This window comes from Vanellus vanellus (assembly GCF_965231255.1).
Source record: "Vanellus vanellus genome assembly, chromosome: 5".
In the NCBI taxonomy this organism is placed as follows: Eukaryota; Metazoa; Chordata; class Aves; order Charadriiformes; family Charadriidae; genus Vanellus; species Vanellus vanellus.
In genome coordinates this window covers 69,379,797-69,401,071 of record NC_138910.1, presented here as the reverse complement: position 1 = coordinate 69,401,071, position 21,275 = coordinate 69,379,797, and the positions used below count along the sequence as shown (strand labels likewise).

The window sequence follows — 21,275 nt, the reverse complement described above, 5'->3', positions numbered from 1 at the left end:
CTGTGCTTGACCACTAGTGAAAGGTTGCCCTCACAAGGTAATTGATTTTTAGTCTGTGACTGGATACCTGTTTGGAATAACACTGACATCTATCTTAACTACAAGCAGTCCTTCGTATGGACATAGACAATTCAATATGGTAAGATAAAAAGGCTGATGCTGATTTCTGCAGCACAACGACACCAAATTCGAATTCTAGCAGAAAAGGCTTACAGAGTTTGACCAGCTCTTCTGAACTAGGACACGCTTTTTGTCAATAGAAAGGTGCGTACCTGCCCTAGCATGAAGGCACAAAGATCAGTCTTACACTAAAACAATTTTTTTTTTTTTTCTCTTGGCTTGTAGGATTCATAGAAAGGGCAGATTCCAGGAAAGTAGAAGGGAGTGAAGGTTGTTGCCTTGTGTTCAGAGCAGTGACTGCTGTACAAATGCTTCTAGTGGGAGAGAATAGGATCATGGAAGGCTAATCTACGCCATTGCATTTCTGATCTTGCCAGGAGAATATCATAATGTAAGGCATCCTTGAACCAGGTCACTGCTGCTGTGTCTTGTGGCTTCTTTCCAGATTCAGCTGAGGAATACTGCCGTCTAAGAGAGGCTGAACTGCTGGGCCCTGCCCCTTCTCCTGGATTTGGTCTCTCAGGTATTGAATTTCGAGGTGCTGCATTTCTATGATTTTCTCACTTTCCTTCTCTGCATTCAACCTCAGGACAGCTGGGCTGGACAGCAGTTCACTGGAGGGAGCTAGAAGATAAAATCAGAGGGGATGGTGCAGAGTAACAAAGGTACAGCTCACAGAGTTCTTTGGCACGAACAAGGAAAGGCACCTTTCATGGCTGAACGAGTAGAGCTAAATAGTAAGATTCTGCAGTATTTAGCAGCTTCTACAACTACCATTACAATGTAACAGGCAGTACCAGCAGGCAGACAAGATGAAATGATATGCAGACAGTAACAGAATTGTTCACTAAGGACAAAAAGGGCTTCTGGAATGAATACTGACAATGTGGAAAACATACAAGAAGTACTATTCACCTGTGTCTTGAATTGCTTGCTTTTTCTTGGTTAATCTAAGTGTTGACCGGAGGTCGTGTACCTGGGTGTGGGCCACCTTCAGTTCTTGCCGCAACTCATTAATTTCCTTAATCAGACTCACGTTTTCCTGCAAAAAACCAATATGCCCTATTAGGAAAAGCATAGGTACTATCTGGCTCAGCAATATGTATCTTCATATCATTGGGAAGGATACTGACCAGTATAGAATCAGTATCAAAAGCAGAAGATACGAGGCAATCAGTGCAGTACGCAACATTTCAGATAAGGCCACAGTAGATTTGACACAAAACATGACAGTATTCAAACCATGTTAGCTCAATAAGCTAATATTTCTTTTGCTTTTTTCACTGCACCTTGAAAAAGGTACCAATTGTTTCAGAAAAGAGATTAATCAAATGCATGGAGGGTGAGGCCATCAGATACAACTGCATATGATGTCTGGATGCAGTCTACAGCCTAGGAAGCCCCTACAGTGCTGACTGTTAGAGACAGGTAGGACATTATAGAAAAGATCATCCTATACATGCCTCAGTTCAAGCTGCGTTACTTCAAGATTATTCAGTGTTCTGATGTATCCACGTGACCAAAGAAGCCATTACAAATACAGAAGGCTGGAGGGAAAACTAATAGTCTAACAACAAACAACTTGCCAATTGATAAGAGTAAGTAAAATAATCTTGACAGTTCTAATCATCTGTTGCAGCAGTCACTAGTGGAATGTACCTATGAGTAGTCACTCAAAGAGGAATGCACAGCTCTGAAAATGTAAGTACAACTGAGGAATAATAGAAATACAGAGCTAGAAGGCCATCAAGATGTCATTTACTTTTTCAAAGCAAGTCCTGACAGAAGTTTGTCTAAACTAGTTTTAAAAGCCCCCTGTGAAGGACTGGAAGACCATGATAATTCCTCCTGGCTGTAAAGTCTCATTAATCTACTAGACTTCAGAGAACTGCTTTTTCTTTGAAGAAACCAGGCTGGTTAGAACCTTTGATATCTTCATCTTCCAGATGTTTTATTAATTTGGTTTTAATCATCATTTCATGTTAGGCTTACTGATCCAAGACATCAAGTATTATCATTATGAGTACCATCTGTCACCCTATTCCAACAAGGAAATTCTTCAGGTTATGTTCTGAAACCATCTCCTTTTGTGCCAAAAGGAAACATCTAACTCACAAAAGGAATTAAAAAATTAAAACAGGGCCAGGGAAAAAGATCGCTGCTGCCTAGGCCTGAAGAAGCACTATGAATAAACAGCAAAGAACAAATGACTTAGGAGGGGACCGAGGTCTAATGATCCTGAGGAAGCATAAAAAAAGTAACAATGAAGAAAGAGCTAGTGAGGGGAAAAGGAAATGCTGACTGAGCAGAAGGAGATCATGGTAAGAAGAGACTGTAAAAGAGCTGTCCTCCTAGGATGTTTGGTGTGGGGGTTTAGATCCTGTCACTCCACGTGAAAACAATTTGGATCTTTGGCCCCAGCAGTCACAAGTTTACCTTGCCTTGTAAGGAACAAGGATTCTGAGCAAGAGAACTTAGTGCGAATAGGCATATTCATCATGTGTTTCTGCACTTCCTCAAAAAACCTGGATGTGAAAAGCAGAAAATTCTTCTGAATTCAGACCAGTAGGCGTGGGACTATGTGGCCAAAGAAAGTAATTATTTTTCTTTTCTTTTCTTCCTCCAAAATTACTTCCTAAATACTACCACACAGCAAGTACAGGTTGGAACTCAGACAGGTGCAAATTGACTATGATTGCAATTATAAATACTGTTTGAAATAAAAAATAAGTACATTAATTGTTTAAAAATATCCAGGCAGCAGAGATTCCGTGTCTCCTTTTACATTAGGGAATGGGGGAGAAACAAAAGTATCCACAAAACAGCGTCAATTTCTGACTTCAGAGATCTTGCTCATTCTGTCCAGAAAATTATAGAACTTTAGTAGCCCAATGAATATTATCCTTGAATGGAAGCACTTAAAAAACTTAGGAATTTCTGGCAAGGAAGCAAACAAAAACTGTTTCAAAGTCCTAAGAAACCATAGTGGTAAGGCTACTAAAGTGTCTTTTGTGCAGCTGCTTCCTTTTTCCCTCTCCATACCACAAGGAAAAGGCTTATTACCTGCACGATGCGCGTGTAAGCAGCTTGGTGGATTTCCTGATCCTTCGCCACCTTCTTTTTTAAAGCTGCCAAATTCCTCTCAAGATACTCTCGCTGTCTCATGTACTCCTGCTGCAAATCGGTGTCTACTGTTTCAGTCTCCACCTGAGGGGCCACAGCATGTTGCCTCAATAATTACACTACCAGAGAAATCAATCTGCAAGGAGAAGGCAAAGGCCCTGACTCACCGTGTCGGATTGCTGCACATACTTGCTGTAGAGCTCACGGATGCCATCCTTCATTTTTTTTGAATCCTGAATGAAGCCCACACAATTATGAAGATCTGTTTTAAATCGTTTGATGAGAGCTTCCATATTTTGCTTCTGCAAGAATGATGTAGGTACATTCTTACTTGGCTCATCAGAGCACTCTATCATGTGCGCTCTTCTACGAAGCCTAGTAGACCTAGTGAAAGTTCTCATACACTTTACTTCCTTTTAATTTTTAAAAAATATGTCATTAAAAAACACATTGGGGATGTGAGCACTACATGTTGGATAGCAGTGATAAGTTTTAGCAGTAATAATAATCCAAGATGCTTGCATTAGGTAATGTAAGTGCCAGCGTCCAGAGATCTCATCTGAAAAACAGCGACTTATCATCACGAACACTATCTGCAACTGTCCCTTCCATACAAACTATCTTGTTATGTAGAAACAGCATGCAGTTAATGAGAGAAGGCAAAGGACAAAAAAACATATCAGACACATGCACAACTTGATGATTTCACATCAAGATTGCCTTCTCATTCTCACTTGGTTTCTACCTGCTCCTCTATCTGCTTCCTCAGTCCTGCACTTCCTGCTAAGCTCCTTCACCTTCACTTGCAGTCCCTCTTCCTCCCTCATGACTGACATGCTTGTTGTCAAACACAAGGGGTCGTTTCCTCCATTAATAAGCCCATCCTTCATTTCATCCTACTAATGCCTACATCTCATTGTAGGTGGTAGCCTGTGTGCTGCTCCTGTTTAGGCCAAGTGTTCCCAGATTTCAGGCTTGGGCAGGAAAGGGTAGTCAGTTTAGCATTTGACTCGCTGCTCTGTTACACCCAGGTGAATATGTGCTGATTGAACAAACTGACACATAAATAACTGGATGTTTTTATTATCAACTCTCTAACCTGGTTGAAGGCTTGGAAGCTTTCTGTCTTTGTCCCCACTGACCAGAGACTCTCCTGGTCCTTGGACACAGTATTCCTGAACTACCTGTTTGCTTAGAGTAATGCTTCTGAAGTGTTCTGTCCCCACAAACTTCATTACGTAGGACCTGCACAGCGGTTGTACCCCATACCTTCTGCCTCTCTCTGTGCACCTCGTGATCAGCTGCCTTTAGTTTCTGTTGCAGTTGTGTGATGTTCAGCTTCAACTGTGTGTTCTCCTTATGGAATCGTTCCAGCTCCCTCTCCATCTGAAAGGAAGCAGGAGGAGGAAATCAGGACTAAAAGGAGACATGAAAAAACAACACATAACAGGAAAATCAGAGACTGGAAATACTGACTTGAAGGAGTAGATCCCCCTTCAGGTTGAATTACAACATGAAAAAAGTCAATTTTGGAACAACACTGCCCTCTGTCAGAATATACAGAAAACACAAAAATGGATATTCAACTCCCTTTTGAGTTAGTTATTGAAGTGATGTGATGTCCCTTCATTTCCTTGAGCTGAACTGGAGCTCTACCATTCCATTTGAATAAAAATGGGCAAGATGGAAATTAAAACAGTCAATACTGGAAAGAGTAAGTGCAACAATAAGAAGAACCTGATACTGACAAGAAACAAATGCATTGAAAAGCTGTGGTAAAACACAGGGGAAAAAAAAGTAATAAGGGTACTACAGTATTTACTGGCATCAGACTTTGACCAGAAGTGAGAACAGGGCTTTCATCATGCTAGTCTGATGTACATAAATAATTGTTCATTAGTTTGCATTTTATTTAAAAAGTTTTTGTTCTGAATAAACAGACATATGAAAACTAATAGGTCATTGATTAGCTATGTCACCATAGCCCTAATTTGGCTGAGCTAAAGGTACATCTATAGAGAGATGACAGTAAGTTTCTCTTATAAATAAGTTGCCTCAATGAATTTTCTGCAAGCTAAGTATGAATACATGGAAATTTTCCACGGATCAGCTGATGAACAGCAATTTGTCCACATACTTAACACCTAAACAGAGTTATGTTTGCATAAATCTGCAACTTTTCTGAGAGAAGTTCATTCTCTCTTCTCCCAGATCAGTAAAGGCAGTGTCTTGCAAACTTTACGTGGTATGTGGGGGCCAACCACATAAGGACAAGATCTCTTTTGAAGCAAAACTGATACTACTGAGAGTCTAGAATTAAATACTAAAACAGGAGCTTAAATAACTGTGTTGATCACTGGTAGCACGTGATAGAAAATTAAATAGCAGCTATTGTGCGCAAATATTTTTATTAGCTGTGAAGATATTGACAGTGCTGTGTATTCTTGAAAGAAGTCAAGGAACAAACAGGATGGAGCCTTCCATGGGACTTGCCGGGTCATCTTTGTATTCAGACAAAGGGCTTAGTACCAGAGGCCAAATCAGAGTGTTACTCACCTCGTAGATCTGCTCCTTCATTGTTTTAATATCCTTTTCACGTGACTCTATTTGCTTTTTAAACTCCTCTATTCTGTAATCCAGTACAAACTTGAACTTTTCCAGTTCCTGATTTTTCTTTTTTAGGTCATATATATGCTTCTCCTGGGAGAAATAGGGACAGAGATCTGAATCAGACACAGCACTCTCAAACAGATACCTAGGACAAGGCCCAAACATGGTCGAGGCAAAAACAGCAGTCACAGGTCTGGTGGAAGACTGAACTTCAGTTGTACATCTACACAGATTGGGTGGGAAAGGAGGGGACAAATAATACAGAGAGCCATCTACAGATGCCAGAACAGGGGACGAGAAACTCAACATCCTGAATTTGAGCTTCCCAAGAAAAGCTTAGAATTTCAACTAAAAACTAAAATCCCAAAACAAAAGATAGCGAATTCTTTAAGTTAAAACTGAGTCTCCAGTCATGTGATATTATCAAAACACAATAATATTAAAATAAATTTCTGTATTAAATTAAGGGAGGGTGACTTTGATCTGAGCCAATTGTCCAGTTCCTCACCTTGTCTTGGATAGTGTCGGCTCTCTCTTGAATCTCTGTCTTCAGTGCCAAGATGTCCTTCTCCAGTGACTTAATGATGCCTTGCAGCTTCTGCTGTTCCAGTCTCATTTCCTCAATGTCCCTGTTTCGCTCCTTGAGCTCTTTCTGTAGGCTGTTCAACTAGAGATGCAAACAAATAAGAACTTAACACTCTCCAAAAGCTGCGCACAACTCAGCCATCCTACTCTGTAAGATACCTTGTAGACTGTGGGATAAAGGATATTAAACTAAGATATGATGAAGGAGCATCATATCTCTTGAATACCTGTAACTCAAAAGGGGGCTGAATATCCATTTTTGCATTTTCTGTATATTCTGACAGAATACTCAGTGCACTACAAGGAATCAAGGAATTTGTATCCAGAAGCAAGAAGGGTATGGATATTGTAGCCAAGCATCAGCTTCAAATAACATTCAAGCCATGGAAAATTATTTTAAGGCAATCACTTGTCATACATCTCTAAAGATGTCAAAAGTAGACTGGAAGGGTGCCTAGTTCGTAGTTCTTGGGTACTCTCAAAATCCCACCTCAGTACTAATATCTGTGAAGCCAAGAAAGCCAAAACCAAGAAATGGTGCTGATCAAACTGTGAGGACCCATGAAGAAATTCCTGGTGTTGAAAAGACAACAGAACTGAAAACAATACCATGATAATAGAGCGTACGAAGGAAGAGAACCTCTCTGTCTCCAGATAGATAGCGAAGAAAAAATGTCCCTCTAACATTCTTATGCAAATGTAATACCCAGCCAATATGAGAGGTAAAAGGTTTCATGCCGCCTTAAAAATCTTAGTAAAACCAATAAAAAAAAGATGATGCACACAAAACACAAAGTGTTTATTGCATTGAATGAAGCAGTAGAAGTATTTTTCTAATAAAGCAATGCATTAGATCTTGGAAAAATAAAAAGATTCATTTCTTTCCCATCATAGGATGAACAATATTATTATTTATAATTTAAAACTATGTAAGATAAAAAAGAGTGTACTAATAAAAACACACCTCCTCTATCATCTATCTCTAATCATATCAGCAATACAATCATCACACAGCTTCTTCTTCTGCCTAAATATTCTGAAACATTTAAACTGATAGAAAGGTCTACTATTCTCATATGAAATGCCACATATTTACAAACTAAATTAATAGACTAAATTGACAAGCCCTAATTACATTCAGTCCTCAGCTACAGGCCTCCACATGCAGGTCTGATCCTATCACAGAATAAGACATACCCTTTTATTCATTACTCCTATTTCTCCTTTCAATTGCAGGTTTGATTCCTTTTCTTCCAAGAGCCGTCTCTCATACTTGATTTTGATTTCCAGGATTTCTTGGTCTTCGTCTTCTTCAATTTGTTTCTTAATTTCTTCATGTGCTTGAAGCTGCTGCCTCATATTCTCCTCTGCCTGCAGTTAAGGAAAGCAAACATTAGAGAAGACAACAGTAAGAGACCAATAAAGAAGAATTCTTTATTTGTAACTGTGTTTCTCCCATGAGGATCTATCTTTAGTGGACTGTTCAATTACAGCAATATAATTTAAGGTAACTTAACTTCTTAAGGGATTAATGTAACTTTAAAAACTGTTGAGACAAAAGTAAAAATATTATTCTTAAGGCTTGGATGCTCCATGTTAGGAACCTGGCCCAAATACTAACATCAGCAAACTTGTTCCAGCTACAGAAAATGCAAACATGAGTAAAGCATGAAAAGATCTTTTAAAATTGCTGTTTCTGACGCATTAGGACCAATAACCACTCAGGTTTGCATCAGTCTCTGTATGCCTCTCTTCTCACATTCATTCTTCACATTCTTTCCAAATTGGTATTGCAACATAGGGCTGCAAACAGTAACGTTGATAGAATTTATTGACTTTAGATATGTAAGTATCAGTTCTCTGGCTGCCCTTTGTCAAGCCAAGCCTTTGACCTCAACATGCAGGAGTTTTTTAATTACTGGGGGTATTTCTCTTTGATCCTCAAATTATGCAGGTAGGAACCTCAGGGACTCAGGAATGGAATTCACCATTTTAGAAATGTTATCTCTTCACTAGAACAAGGAGATCAAATCTTTCTTCAATCACAGTAAATGCATCATCTAACCCTCATTAATAAACAGGAATTCCTTGATCTAGGAGAAAGAGAGGCAAAACTGAGAATGCCAAAGGAGATTAATCTTAGCAGGTTATTTACTCAAGGTACGAAGCCCAGAAAAGTTGGTAAGTCAGCTGGGTTTTCCTCATTACTGTTCTACCTGTCAACATATAGCCCCGAGGTTACAGGCAGATAAAGACTTGCATGGAGGGAGCCAACCTTTCCTTTCCCAGGGAACATTTTATCACAGTTGGAGATAAAATTAGTCATTAATTCAAACTGCAAATCAAGTTTCCTACCTCTTCCAGCAGAGCAGATTTCTCGTTAAGTTTTTCCTCATAATATTCTGTTAGCTCCTTCACAGCCTTGCTTTTGCTTTCCTCCAAACTGTGCAATTGTTTCTCATATTCCTCCTGCATCCTCTGGGATTTCACTTCCAGCTCCTGGTATTTCTCATTTTCCATTAAAAGCTTCTGATTACTGTCAGATTCTGGTAACAGGAAACATATGGAACAGATAAAACCGATAGAAAAGAGAGGCGTATCCTATCCTTCTACAGTCATCAATATCTTATTCTCTACTGTCTTTTTGGCAGCTGGTTGTAATAACTTACACTGGAAGCACTTAATCACTTTCTTCATCAGATATACAGGGGTTTTAGACTCTGCAGATGTGCAAAATTTTACATCACAAAACCATCTCTTGAGTTTCCTTTTACTTACCACTTTACTAATAAAGCCTGTTCCAAAGCTGTCATTCACCTTTCTCAGTTGTGTCTCTAAACATTCTGCTATATCCCTGCTTGCTGCATCGGGACAGAATGTTGTTCTGTTCCAGCTTGAACAAATCTAAAACCTACACCAAAATCTGCCATTACAACAAATTAATAACAGCTAATTTAGGCATTCCCTTGAGATGACAACCACGACAGAGCTGTATAAGCACAACTGTTACAGAATATGAGTAGGCAATGGGCTCATTTATGGGTGGACTTGCTTTTTGGTACTAATTTGCATTATTTCTGTTTTATCTTGACGATGAATCTGGGGTCCAGGTATTTCCATGTTGTACATTGTACATTAGCCTCCTTGCTGAACTGTACGACTTCACTATTCTTGCACCACGAGTGATAAGATAAATGAAGAAATTACTGATCTCAAAACCCAAACATCTAAGATACAGTACCCGTGTGCATGTTCTCATCATGGTCACGTGCATGGTGCAGTTTAGGCAAACGTGTGGTCTGCAATATCTATATGACATACATGCATTTTTCCTTGTACTTGTACTCTAGGTATCCCTCCCTGACACATTACTTGTTATGGATCTAACACACTTCCTCCAGATTCAAGTTACAAACACTTATTATAGTCTAACCTAGCTGTTGCACCTCCCTGGCCTGTTTATTCATCAGCTCAGACAGTTGAAACTGGTGTTGTAGCTCCTGTTTTTCTTTCTCTGCCTGTAAAATCTGGGGAAAAAAATAAGAAAAATACATTTTAATTTGAAACTAGGCAAAGCAGTGTCCAAATTGTTTGTGCTCTTGCCCATGGTGGGGAACACAAACATAACAGAATTTATGTTTGAAGGCTGTCACCAAAATTCAGATGCCACGTGTCACTAAGCAAAGTTCTCCAAGAGATTAGTTAGCTGAGGGAAAGTAGCAAATGGAGTTCATATAATACAGGGTATTATAATAATGTATAATCGTAATCTAACAAGAAAAGTTTGTGAGCTACAAAAGCCTCCACTTCTTTGTGTGTGCCTGCTTGAGGAGAATTTGCAGTTCCACAAATTGTTGTCCAGATATTAAAGTTCAAGCTGCTTCCTGTCTCACTTGAAGCAACCTTGAGGTCCTAAAGCACTGACATTTGCATAGAATGACATAAACCTATGCAAAAGTCAGTTTTGAATGCCATTTGCTTGGAATGTCCGACTACCACTACAAATGACGTAATCTTCTAAGAAAGCACAAAGAACTGGAACAAGAAAATGGGTGAGAAATTTCCCAGAAAAGTTGGGAATTGTACCATAGATATCATTTTTCACTTTCTTCTCATAACAACTGTAGGGATCTTGCATAAGCACAAATATTCCATTTGCCTGATGGATGCAACAAATAATAAAACTAGGAAGTAACTTGGCAAGCTTTCATACTGGAATCCTTCTTTATGTGGAGTCAAACTGAAATACTGCTTGAAGGGACTGTGTACAACTCATCAAAACAAGCAGTAAAAAATCACCAGGACAGGAAAATAGTAATCTAAAAGCTCAAAAAGAACATGAGGCTGACACAGAATTGAATCATGTGATATGTAATACCTCACTTCAAGCCATCTTACTGCCATAGAAATTGCTATTGAATTGCTTGCTTTCTAACTCTAAAAAGGGTCCAGAAATACAGCAAATTACAGGTCAGAAATTTGGTGTGTGCGCCACACAGATGGACAGAATAGAATTAACAGACACAGATAAAGAAGACCGTGGGAAGGTATTATGGTGGCTTTTGCCTTTCAGGGAAATCCTGCTTCATGACTAAAGAGAAATCAATAAACGCATGAACCAAAGAAATCTAGGGAATATATTTTACTTCTGTTTTCAAAAAGTATACAAGATATCTCAGCAGACTTTCTTAAAAAAGCTAAGCGGCCAGAGCATAAAGAAGGCATCATTAAGAAGAATAAGTGTTGGATCCTGCAGCAGCTGCAACCTTACACGTGACAGTGCTTTTAAGGCATGGTCCCATTTCTTCTAAAGGGTAACGTAGCTTGGTCTCAGGCAGCATTTACTGCTGGAACTGGTTTTATGTGAAGATACTTATAGGTTACCTAGGAGAACTCTTGCACCCCCTCGTACTTACAAGATACTTGACTCAAAGGTAGCTTCATGCTTTACAAATATGAAGAATGTCTTTAATGGAAAGGAATGTTTCCTTTTTCAGATGCTTTATGGCATTCATACATACATAATGCAAGCTTGAATTTGTCTCTTCAGTGAAAGATTTCTTGGTATTTGGTTCTGCAATATGAATCATACCTGGTGTTTGGTTTTGAGGGAGCCTATTTCCTGAGTGAAATTCTCTTCTAATTCCTTTATTTTTTCATTAAAGTAGATGTCCTTAAGACATAGCTGGTAATCATTTTCTGCCTGTAGCTCTTTCACACGGATCTGCAGGTCTAGCATTGCCTGACTCTGTTAGGACATGGATGAGAAGACAGTTTTAACAGAGAGATTATTTGCCATTAGCAACATCTGTTAAGGGTATTTTATTTACATGCACATATTTATGAAAGACAGTCTTTGCAGAGAATTTTCAGACAGACAAGAATAAGTTCCAGAAGTAAGGTTCCCTGGTTATTTCACAAGACGGTTTACAGAAATGCAGCTTCTGACTTTTCTACTGCATTAAAAATGCTTTCAAGAGATTGGGGAAAGTATTAGAGAAACGTCTAAATTTTTCTCCACACTAACTGTTCATACAATGCAGTTTGTATATTAACAAGCAGCTGCAGCTACTTGCTGTAACCTTTTATGACAAAAGCCATGCAAGCCCTCTAAAACAGAAGACCATATAGGAACGGCTAGTCACAAACATCATACAAATGTAATTCATAAGCTGTTGTCGTGTCGTGACATCTACGCACTAGGAATCCTATGGTACATGTTCACAAGTTGCTCCTCCTACCTTCTCTTCTATATCTGATCTCATGATCAGCACTTCCTCAGCATACTCAACTTCCTTTTCCCATTTCAGTATCCCACCTCCTTTATCATACACTTTCCATATAAATATAGAGCCATCGTCTGAGGCAGTCAGCAGAAATAGGTCATCGTTTGTTACGGACATCTTAGAAGGAAGAAACAACAAAATAACAGCAAAGATAAGGAAGAATGGAGACAACAGTTTGGTGTTATACCAGATTTTTCTCCCCACCCACATACTCCCTGTCATTTCTACCACAGAAAGTCAACAGTGGAAATACTAACATAGCCCCACTACCAACATTTTGATTATGTCCTCTACTCCTGCTCCACCCTGGTCCAGACAACAGGGGAAGGGAAAGAAAAGAACAACATGTGAAGACACTGTATCTGCTTCTGCTCTCAAAGCTGTACGAAGTTTTTTAAAAACCTGAAACAGAAACAACCATCTAGACAGTCACAGCACAGACAGGCAGTTTGTATGACAATTCCAAAGGTCTCTAGCTTTTTTCTTTGAGAAGTTGTTTGAGCAACAGATGGCTAAACGTTTTCTTTTGAATCTGCAAATAAGCCCACCAAGAACTACGTAGTAATAACTACTGTCACCTCCTCCAGACCTCCCATGACCGTGTGGGCTGGCACAGAGTACCTGGGAACTGACACAGCTTAGAAGCGAGGCGAAAGTAGAGTTCCACTAACTGAAGTTCATAGCCTAATGTTGGACTGTGCAGGTCCAAGTCAAGGTGCTGTATTTGACAGTGATACATAAAATGCCAAAAGTATGAACAGTTTTAACAAGACAGAACATGTGGCTTCCTGGAGAAAGTGCACTGAAACGTTCCATGGTTGCAGGCTCTACTCACAATATCCCCACCTTTCAAATGCTGTTCATTAGCCATTTAGAAATACACTGGTTAGCAGACCAGCACTGCAATCTCTTTTGCTGTTTACCCTGGCAGCAAGTTGCTTAATGCATTTATCTCATTCCTCCTTCCATTCTCACAAGAGGTTTTTGTGCCTGCATAACTTTACCTTCTTCTTTCCAGAAAGAGCTATATCAAAGTTCTCCATCAGGGATATGCCACGTCATATATCCTGGCGTCAGCCACTTTTTAGCCAACAACAGCTTTCCAGTGATATCTATTTCTAGAGACAGGGCTTCTATCAATGCTGTAATATTCATTCTCCATGTGCAGGCTCAACCTTAGTTTTAATGTATTATGCTATGAAACGGGAAGGAGAATCAGCACTAAAGGAGACCTCAGCTGGTACTGCAGGGAAAGAAAGTACTCTATGTTACCTTTGTAACAGCACCTGCGTGGGCCTGATACTCATTGAAATCCTTCGTCAAAGGTAATGGGTATTTCATAGCTCGAATTGTACCCAGAGATGTACCAACAAATACCATGTGCCCAGAATGAGAAACAGCTACTGCAGTATAAACAACACCAAAAGCAGGCACTTCATGCTGGATCTAAAAAAAAAAAAATAAATCAAACCACCACACAAAACCTGCATATTACATTAAGTTTCCCAATACTATTTGATTACTTATTGCATAAGCAATTGTCATACCTCTGCCTGCAGCGAATAGTGCAGTTAAAAGAATCTACATGGCTACAGGAGTAAAGCCATGAACAATAATTAGTATTAAGCTTTATAAATATACACTCTAAAAATTTCAATCTAAGTTACGCAAGTTGATCACTTCAGAAAGTTGTAATGGTTATCACATACAATTTACTACTTTTCTGGACAAAAAAAAAAAATAAATGCACATAGCCTACAGTGGTAGATGCAATACACTTGTATTTCAGCAAAAACAGTTGATACAATATTGCCAAGCTAGTTTGTTAGCTGGATTAGAAGATTTCTTAGGTAAATCCAAGTAAAGTTATAAAAATACAAAACTCCAACAAAATCTCAGGTTTCATGGTAAAGGAGGTAAGAACACAAGAAAAGTGTCAATCAATATTGCAGTTATCAAAACCAGACTGATTCCTATGGATGATAAGGAAACCAAAGCACTAGTACCCTCCCAACAGAATTTAGCAAAATCCCAGAATACTTGTTAGCTCACCGAAGATTCTGAAATTTCCTTAAGAGTTTGGTCAGATCCAACAGCAAAGATGATTTTGGCATCAGAAGACAGGGCAATGCTGCTGTAGATGCAGGACTTGAGCACACATTCTGACTCCCTTTTACCTGTCAACAAGTTCCACTCATACAGAGCACCATGTGTGTCACAGGAGACAAATTTAGCATCATCTGCGCTCCACTTAACTGCATGTATCTGGCAAAAGCAAAACACAACAAGGAGCCCAATGTGTAAGTTATAGACATACAGCATAGAGTCATTTTACCATTAAATCCTTGACAGCTTTGGAATCATATTTCTAAGCCTTACTTAAAATCCCCTAGATGTTTCTCAACTAATTCCATTTTAGCATTCAAAAAAAAAATAATCAGTAAGAACTACTTTATGAACACACTGTCAGGAAAAAGCTCATTTCAATAATGAGTAGTACATTTTTATAATTTATTACTGGGATATTTTTCCTGGTTCAGCTACCTGCCCTTCATTCACCTTCAATTTAAGGACAGACTCTTTAGATTTATCTAGTGCATGCATACATTGATTTCTGACCAAAGAAAGCTGACTTTTGTATTTTTAATTTTTGGGCCCATTTTTGATCCAAAATTGTACTTTACCTTTTCAAAATGCATCTTACCAACTAGTTCATACTTGAATGAGTTGTATCATATAGGATTTGTTTACTAACCTTCCCACTATGTCCTTTCAGATTATTAATATTCTCAAAGGTGATGCTGGAATAAATTTGAATCACGTTTCCATTAACTGCAGCAAAAAGATGGCCTCTGTTACTGAATGAGCACTACAAAAAGAACATAACCACCCATTACTGCAGATGCAGTGGATACAAAAATTCACACATTGAATTCCAATGACATCATCTAATATCAGACTTACACAAAAAGAAAACTCTATGACATGACTCTTACTGCTTTCTTAATTGGTGCTTTCCCCTGTAAAATTGAGTCCTTGAGTAATTCTGAGCAAACTATCCCTTCTGCTGCTTCCTAGGTCTACAGTTATGCATCAGTGTCCAAGCTCATTTTTCAATAGTCGGAATCCTTTTCTCTATGTTTTGATATCCTAAATCCTACTAGAATCTATTGGAGACGTTTCTATCTTCTGTCACTTTCTTCACCACTCTGCTCCCTGTAACTCCCCAATTTCATTTTTGCATCACTCCTTACCTCTCTACACTTTCTCACAGCAAACTCCTTGAAAACATGCATGTCCTCATACAGTAGACTTATAAATCGTAGTTTGTCAGAAAACCCAACCAAACAGAAAAGGCCAGTGGGATGAAGTGATACTGTGTATGCTTCCTCCCGATATTCCTTATAAAGCTCCAACGTGCTGAAAGAGAAAACCATTGTGCAGTATGGAATAGTACAAACTCCCTGTGCACACTTAACAGGAGGTTATCTGGCCTGGCAAGGACACCTGCAGCTATAATCTGACTCTGCTTTGTCCTTGAGGAAATCTGTTGTCATTTGGTTAAGTATGTTAAAATGTTACAGGAAACAAAGGCAAATCTGAACTTTCTGGTTCACAGAGGTGTGGAAGGTGCAAGGGCAAATCCTTGTTTACTGTAATATAACAAAGAAGGTAAGTGAACCGCTGATTGCAAACCCACACAAATATCTCTTCTGAGGCTTGTTTTTCTCCCTCTCTCCCTCCCATAGAACCTTGAAAGGTGGAGTCATTTTGCTTAAGAACTATGGCTACAAAGCAGGAGATGGGACAACAGTATCTTAAGACAAATGAATGAAACATTGCTGAAGATTTCTTTTTCTAAACACATGAGAAGTCTGACACAAAAATGGCTTAAGAGAAAAGACTTTGGATTCTTTTGGCACCAGTTTTAAAGGCACTGCATATTCACACTCCCCAAATTATGTCATTAAGACCATTTGCATCCCACTCCACTCAAGAATTTTACCAGAGCCACACTCTCATTGATATGAGATTGCTGCTGATGCCTGCTAAATAGAATATATGAAAAAATAAGAGGTAATAAAAAACACAAACAACTCTTTACTTCGTCTTGTAATTCCAGATGCGGACAGATCTATCCAGGGAACAAGTAGCAAGAATGGGTTTCCAAATACAGACGTCCAGACCAGTGATCGAAGCAGAATGCAATGGGAAATTCAAATATGCAAAATAAGCTGTCTTCTCCTGAGAAGCAATGAGAACATAAAAAAATCACAAATATTTCACTGCAGGCAGTAAGTCAGATAAGAAATCTATCATAGCTCTTTGCATACAGTAATCAAATAGATTTGAGGAAACTTAATCCTTTCATTGCACTGGTCTGAACATAACAACGTTAACAACAATGTTAAAACATAACAATGTTAGAATCGGTTTTAACTTCATAATTAGTAATCAAAAAAAGTGATGCAGGGAAGATGTAGGCTCGGTAGTTCTCGTACACTAGTGAGAGCAGAACATAATTGTAGGTGCCCAGAGAAATGCAAGTTAGATAAATAAATGTCTCGATAAATAAATATGTCTCGTGTCAGAGACATATTTAAAAATAACCAAAAGCTGAGTGATAAGCAACTTAACCAGGATGTCTAGCTAGTACGTGCTGGAAGTGAAGCACCAATTAAATTTTAGGCTGCATGCAGAAAAAGGACCTGTAACTACAAAACCTCTTGTTGTAAAGATCTTTCCATACGCCTGTACACAGGATAGGTATTTAACTCCATGCAAGTCTATTTCATGATAATACATTTATCTCTTATCTTTGTATTATTTAATTCCTTCAGAGTAGGGAATATTTTTCATTATGTTTGTCCTTCACAAAGGGGCTTCACTTCTAACTACTATTATTTTAGAGTAACATGAGATTGCCATGGCTGTTCCAGCTTTATCATTGCATTAAAGTCTCTGGATATTACAGAGGAGCATAAACTACTACAGTTACATTAAAAATCTTTCTCTTAAAGCCTTACTTAAGTGGTTCAACAGTGACACGGACCCTTGAACGGTCTCAACAGTGTCCTCTATGATTCTGCTGAATAACATCAGGTATTCATATGGAGGGATGCTTGAACATGGGGCTACTGAAATACAGCTCTTAGAGAAGCATTCAGAGCCCTTCATATCATGAGCTTTAAGGGTTCAAATGCTATTTGATGGATTTTATGAGAATGCATCATAGAAATCAATGCTCTGCCATTACAATACATCCTTTACTGGACATGACTGCTGTGGAACATGGTAAGATTGCACTCACCTTCATAAGATCGGTGACCATAGTAAACATGTAAAGCTGATTTTTATTTGTGTTAATTACCATCGTTTCCTCAGAGGGGCTGAAGCATATACATAGAATGTCCTGTCTGCCTGACTTTTTTGGCTCACTGCTGAACAGGTCCTGAGGAAGCTGCACAAGAAATGCATCCCATGGGATACTCCAGGTCTCCATGTTTTAGTAGCAGGCATGCACACACACAGACTTTTGCTGTAATGCTACTCTAATAAGCATATACATAACATCAGTAAGACAACGTGGATATTTAATAGTACATAACTACTGTAAGGCAGGAAATAGAGGACAAGATGACCTAACTGTATCTATAGCGTTAGGGCTGAAAACACTATCAGAGGACATTTCAGCAGTGATCTTACATACTGCATTAAACAAAAACGAAGCAGAAAAATATCAAGGAAAAAAACTAGCAAGTGTCAGAATGAAAACTGCCTGAAAACTGTGACCTCAGAATTCTTTGCACTGTATCATTCAGGTTGATAATAGTCTTATTACACGGTCTCGTGCATAGGGAAGATCTGACCTTTTAGGCCCGGAGTATGAAGGCTTGACCAGGTCATCAGAGTTAAATGTTCTTATCCAGACACTGCAGTAAGTCAATGCATACAGCTTGCCATAGAACTGTTATAAATCTTACTACATTACTTAAGAGTGCACAAGTCTCGTGACAGCCATAATATCTGAGGGGAGAAAAGCTCTGCCTTGAAAAAAAACAAGCAGCCTAATTCTTCAAAGCTGATGTACATTACTTCTTAGCTCCAAAAGTCTCCATAAATAAAGTTTCTTAAAGGTTTCCTGAAATTTAGCAGCCTCAGAGCCCATATTACAAGTGGGAGGATGCAGAGCTACCTTGCAAAAGGACATCTGTCACTGACTTTCAGTGTGACCTCTGGCAAATCCCTTCCTTTTTTCTCCCTACCCAGATTTCTTGACTCTCCTTGTAGATCTCCTTTTCCTTGGTCTTCTCAAACAGAAGAACAACTCCTGGGCTAGATGAACATGCAAAGCCTTTGGAATATGCTGCAACTGCAGATATTTGAGGCAAAGAATCCTGTTGCGAACCATTATCTTCAGAGGTCAGTCCACAAGATACATCAGAAGAACTGCAAGCAGGAAATGCATGAAAACGTAAGACTAAAGGACAAAACAAAAAATGCTTATCAGCAGCAATCAAAATATTGTAACCAATTCATAAACTGGACAAGAATGAAATAAGTGAATGGCCTGTAACTAATCTGCATGCACATGCATGAAGCTATTAGTATTTAACAGATTTACCTCTCATATTCGTTTGTTGTTGCATCTTCTTCCTGTTCCCTGGGTGGTTTTTTGTACTCTACAGTTGTCTCCCAGTGCAGCTCCCCAGTTTGAAACAAGATAAGTTTGCCTGTGTCAGTGCCACATATAACTTCCTCCTTGGACAGCCAGGCATGGCACAAGTAGTTTTGTGGTGCTTCCTTTTGTAAATTCGTCTGTTTCAAAGTTCCTTCACTATACTTAAACAGTTTAAAAAAGCTGTTTCCAGTGACACAAACCCGTGCGTTGTCTTGAGGACTAAAGCTCACCTATGGAAAAAAAGAAAGAGAAATTATTTTACACAACTATGTTCACAAATAAGCAAATATTATACCTGTTCCAAAGACTTTCAGTACCAGATACAGGAAAACAAGGGAAGAAGGTTCATAGAAACATAAAGGAATACAGAAGAGACTAAGAAATAGACATCATAACTACATATTGCATTTTCCCCCTTTCAAAACTGCGTATATCAATTTTACATGATTCAACAAACACATTAGGTCTATTAAGCTAAGGCACTATCTGAATCACAATGCAATACCAAAGAGAAAGTTGTATCTGCCCTTCAGGATTAAATGACAAAAGTAAGGCCAAAATACCTCTGTACCGCTGATTAGCAAGTTGTTTTTCCAGTAGTAAGCTTCCTGAAAAATGCAACCTTTCATTCTTAAAGGCCAGGAATAAACTCTGTATTTCTGTATTTCAGGCAAACCTTGCCCATTACAAATATTAATTTACATAATTAGGTGTTTATTGGTGAAAACAGTGGAATAGCCATCCCAATACCCAACATGGAGGATAGTAGGGGTAGTTAGACCTCATTTTTCATGCTTAATGGGACTTTAGACAGCAGTTGTCTTTACAGTCACTCTCCTCTCTTTAGAAATTGAACTTGTGAAGTCAGTAGTTCACTCAACCTCAGCTTGTAGCTGTACCCCAGAAAAAATGACAGCTGGGGTCCAACCAACCCATGTACTGAAAGCCTCTAACCTCCCTGCAAGAAAGATACTAAAAAAGGGCACCCAAAGCAGGATGCAGGAATTGTTTGAGTGCCATCAAGCCTGCTCCTAGCCACTCTTCCCGGGCTGCTCCTCTGATCTGCACATGGAACGGACTGCAGGAAGGAAAAGGGGCATGAGTATGCCAAGAGCTTCCAAGATGTGTGTTATGCCTACTGAGCACAGCCAATATATTTAATGAGTGTTTCTGCAGGGACACAAGGGACACATTGCACGCTCACTGGCCAGTTGTACTAGCCCCATACCATAGGTCTCATGTGATGTAAGAGAATCTCATATGATATAAGAGATACAGACATGAGAATGTCCATTAGGGGTCAAAGCAAAAAAATTATTTAGCCCAGTGTCCTATTGCTGAGGAAGACCTACAAGAGACACCAAGAAAGGCCACAGAAACTATATAAAATATGCAGTGTGGGGCCCTCTCCTCCCTACCTTGCCCTGGATAGAAGCCATGTGGCTATTGGAAAATGTACTGTGCACGTATCCTGCCAACTGAACTTATGTGCTCCCTGGCAGCCAGTACTTGTTGATCTAACGCTTGATCACTTTATCCACCTTTTTGAAAGAGTGCAATATGCTCCCAAAGCACCAGTGAATCAAAACCAGCAACTGTGAATCAAAACATTAAAAATGAGCCGCAGAGAGGCTGGCCCAGCTCAGTTTTGGAGGCAAGTGTGCACACCCCAGTACCCTGGCAAGGCCCAGGGGAGCCAAACGGGCCCGGTGCTGTCATGGTGGAATTTGGAGTGGCCATGGCCTTTACCTGGCAGATGCCGCTGCCCGGGGCCTCGATGCGGACCGCCGCCATCAGCTGCTGCTTCTCCCAGAGCCAGTAGGTGAGGTTCGCCTCAGGGGGGGCCGTGGCGGCCGCCAGGTACCGGCAGTCAGGGGAAAAGGCCAGGGACACCGCCTCCCGCGCCGGCAGCTCGGCGGCGGCCAGCGTCCTCCGCCGCCGCGCCGGCACCGCCGACAGCTCGTAGATCGTCAGGACCGGCTGCTCCGCCACTGTCTCTGAGACGGCCAGGTACCGCCGGTTGCGGCTGACAGCTAGCGCCTGCACGCCCCGGCTCTTCTCGGTGCCTGCGGGGAAGAGAGAGGTCAGGACAGGGCGGGCCAGCGCCGGGGCCGGGGCGGGCTAGGGCCGGGGCCACCTGGGATGAACTTGTGCCATTTCTGCTCGAGGTGGAGCCGGAGGCAGCCCGTCCCTGCCGCGTGCAGCACAACCTGGTCCTCCAAGAAGCAGACGCCGCCGGCGACCCGCGGCCGGCAGCCGAAGACAGCCACCGGCTGCGCCACTACCGCCGACATGCTGATGCTGCCGCCGTCGCTGTGGCAACCGCGGCTCCGGCGCTTCCGGAAGGGGCGGTGGGGTCGCGCGCACGC

At 40.2% G+C, this 21,275-nt stretch overlaps 1 protein-coding gene across 1 annotated transcript; it reads right to left on the bottom strand.

The window, feature by feature from the left end:
- Window positions 1-212: 212 nt before the first annotated feature.
- On the bottom strand, window positions 213-21,200 carry CFAP57 (cilia and flagella associated protein 57; the record flags this gene model as incomplete). The annotated part of the gene is made up of 22 exons (XM_082484171.1): window positions 213-744; window positions 1,036-1,162; window positions 3,184-3,327; window positions 3,411-3,545; window positions 4,513-4,629; window positions 5,800-5,943; window positions 6,362-6,520; window positions 7,636-7,809; window positions 8,794-8,984; window positions 9,872-9,965; window positions 11,531-11,686; window positions 12,180-12,341; window positions 13,497-13,670; window positions 14,277-14,489; window positions 14,980-15,093; window positions 15,479-15,644; window positions 16,330-16,469; window positions 17,536-17,685; window positions 18,491-18,674; window positions 18,850-19,136; window positions 20,656-20,972; window positions 21,044-21,200. The coding sequence occupies 22 exons, from the start codon at window positions 21,198-21,200 to the stop codon at window positions 533-535; spliced, it is 3,717 nt and encodes a 1,238-aa protein (XP_082340297.1). The 3' UTR covers window positions 213-532.
- Between the last annotated feature and the right edge of the window lie 75 nt (window positions 21,201-21,275).